This window comes from Egretta garzetta, unplaced genomic scaffold, assembly GCF_000687185.1.
Source record: "Egretta garzetta isolate BGI_Z169 unplaced genomic scaffold, ASM68718v1 scaffold69, whole genome shotgun sequence".
In the NCBI taxonomy this organism is placed as follows: Eukaryota; Metazoa; Chordata; class Aves; order Pelecaniformes; family Ardeidae; genus Egretta; species Egretta garzetta.
This window is the reverse complement of record NW_009260790.1, coordinates 3399969-3401237: the sequence shown is the minus strand read 5'-3', so window position 1 is coordinate 3401237 and position 1269 is coordinate 3399969. Positions and strand designations below refer to the sequence as shown.

Here is a 1269-nt window from a genome sequence, read left to right as displayed (position 1 = left end):
TTTTATTCCTTCTTTTTTTTTTCCCCCCCCCCCCCCCACAGCCCAGCCCTCTGAGCCCTGCCGCACTCGCTGCACCAGTGACTCTCGATGTTGAGGATCCAGGATGGGGAATTTTGGGGCTAACAGCTCATTTCTCCACCACCCCACCCCCCATCCCTTGGCACATGTGCTGAGCTGGGGCATCCTCAGCCCCCCAAAATCCCCCCAACCATGGCCTCCCCCCCCATCCCTATTTACCCCCCTCCAAGCCCTACCTTGGCATCTCTCTCCCACTTTCTCGTAGCCGGCTCGGCACAGGCACTCCCCGATGGGCACCAACCACTCGCCGTCAGCGTTGCAATGCAGCACCGGGGCTTGGTCGGCCACCGCCTCCTCCACGCACGTTCCCTGCACCTCGGCCAAAGTCTGAGAGTCGACACCAGCCACCGTTTCGGGGAAGTGAGCCATGCCCCGTAACACAGCCGGGCACCTCTTGTAATAGATCCGAACGGAAAGCAACGCCACGCAAGCTCCCAAATCCTGGAAAGCCAAGTAGAAACCTTTCCGCCGGAGAGGTCCCACTGATCGCACCTCAACGTTGAGTTTAACGTTCCGGAGAACAAAATCGTCCTGGACAGTGATTTCATCTGGGGCAATGGTGTCGATCTTCTTGAATTGTCTCTTTTGGAAGTTGGTGCCGTAATCCACGTCGGATTCGGCGTAGTAGAGGTTGAAGGTCTCCTTGCAGGAGCCACTGCCGGCGGTGGGGAAGCTGTTGCAGTCACGGACCGTGAATTGGAGCTCGATGAAGATGCGTTGGGCCACCCCCCGGTAGATCCAGTTGGTCCGCAGCCAGTTCTCCTGCTCGCCCTCCAGCACGTTGCACACCGAGTAGATGTAGATGGAGGAGTCGTTCAGCATGTTCTGCAGCAGGTCCCACTGCCCCCGAGAGAGAGAGAGAAACGGGGCTGGGGGGGGGGAAACTGAGGCAGGGTGGGCGGTGCCCCTGGTCCCCGTGGATGCACTTGTCCTCATTCCCGTGAATGTCCCTCTCTTCGTCTCCATGAGTGTCCCCATCCCCATGGGTGTCCCTGTCCCCATCGAGGTCCCCATCCCCAACGAGGTCCCCCCATCCCCAAGTCTGCCCCCATTCCCATCAAGGTCCCAGTCCCCTTGGTTGTTCCTGTCCCCATCCCCATGGGTGTCCCCACCCCCAAGGTTGCCCCCATTCCCATCTCTATGGAGGCCTCCATGCCCATAGAGTTCCCTATGGATATCCCCACCCCCCAG

General features: G+C 59.8%; 1 protein-coding gene across 1 annotated transcript in view; it reads right to left on the bottom strand.

The window, feature by feature from the left end:
* The window catches only part of EPHA2 (EPH receptor A2), a gene marked incomplete at its 5' end in the record, with an annotated part of 13136 nt that overhangs the window by 6452 nt on the left and 5415 nt on the right, over nucleotides 1-1269 (bottom strand). Inside the window, one exon of the mRNA XM_035901873.1 lies at nucleotides 255-918. Coding sequence (XP_035757766.1) covers nucleotides 255-918 — 664 coding nt within the window. The remainder of the gene's footprint in view (nucleotides 1-254; nucleotides 919-1269) is intronic.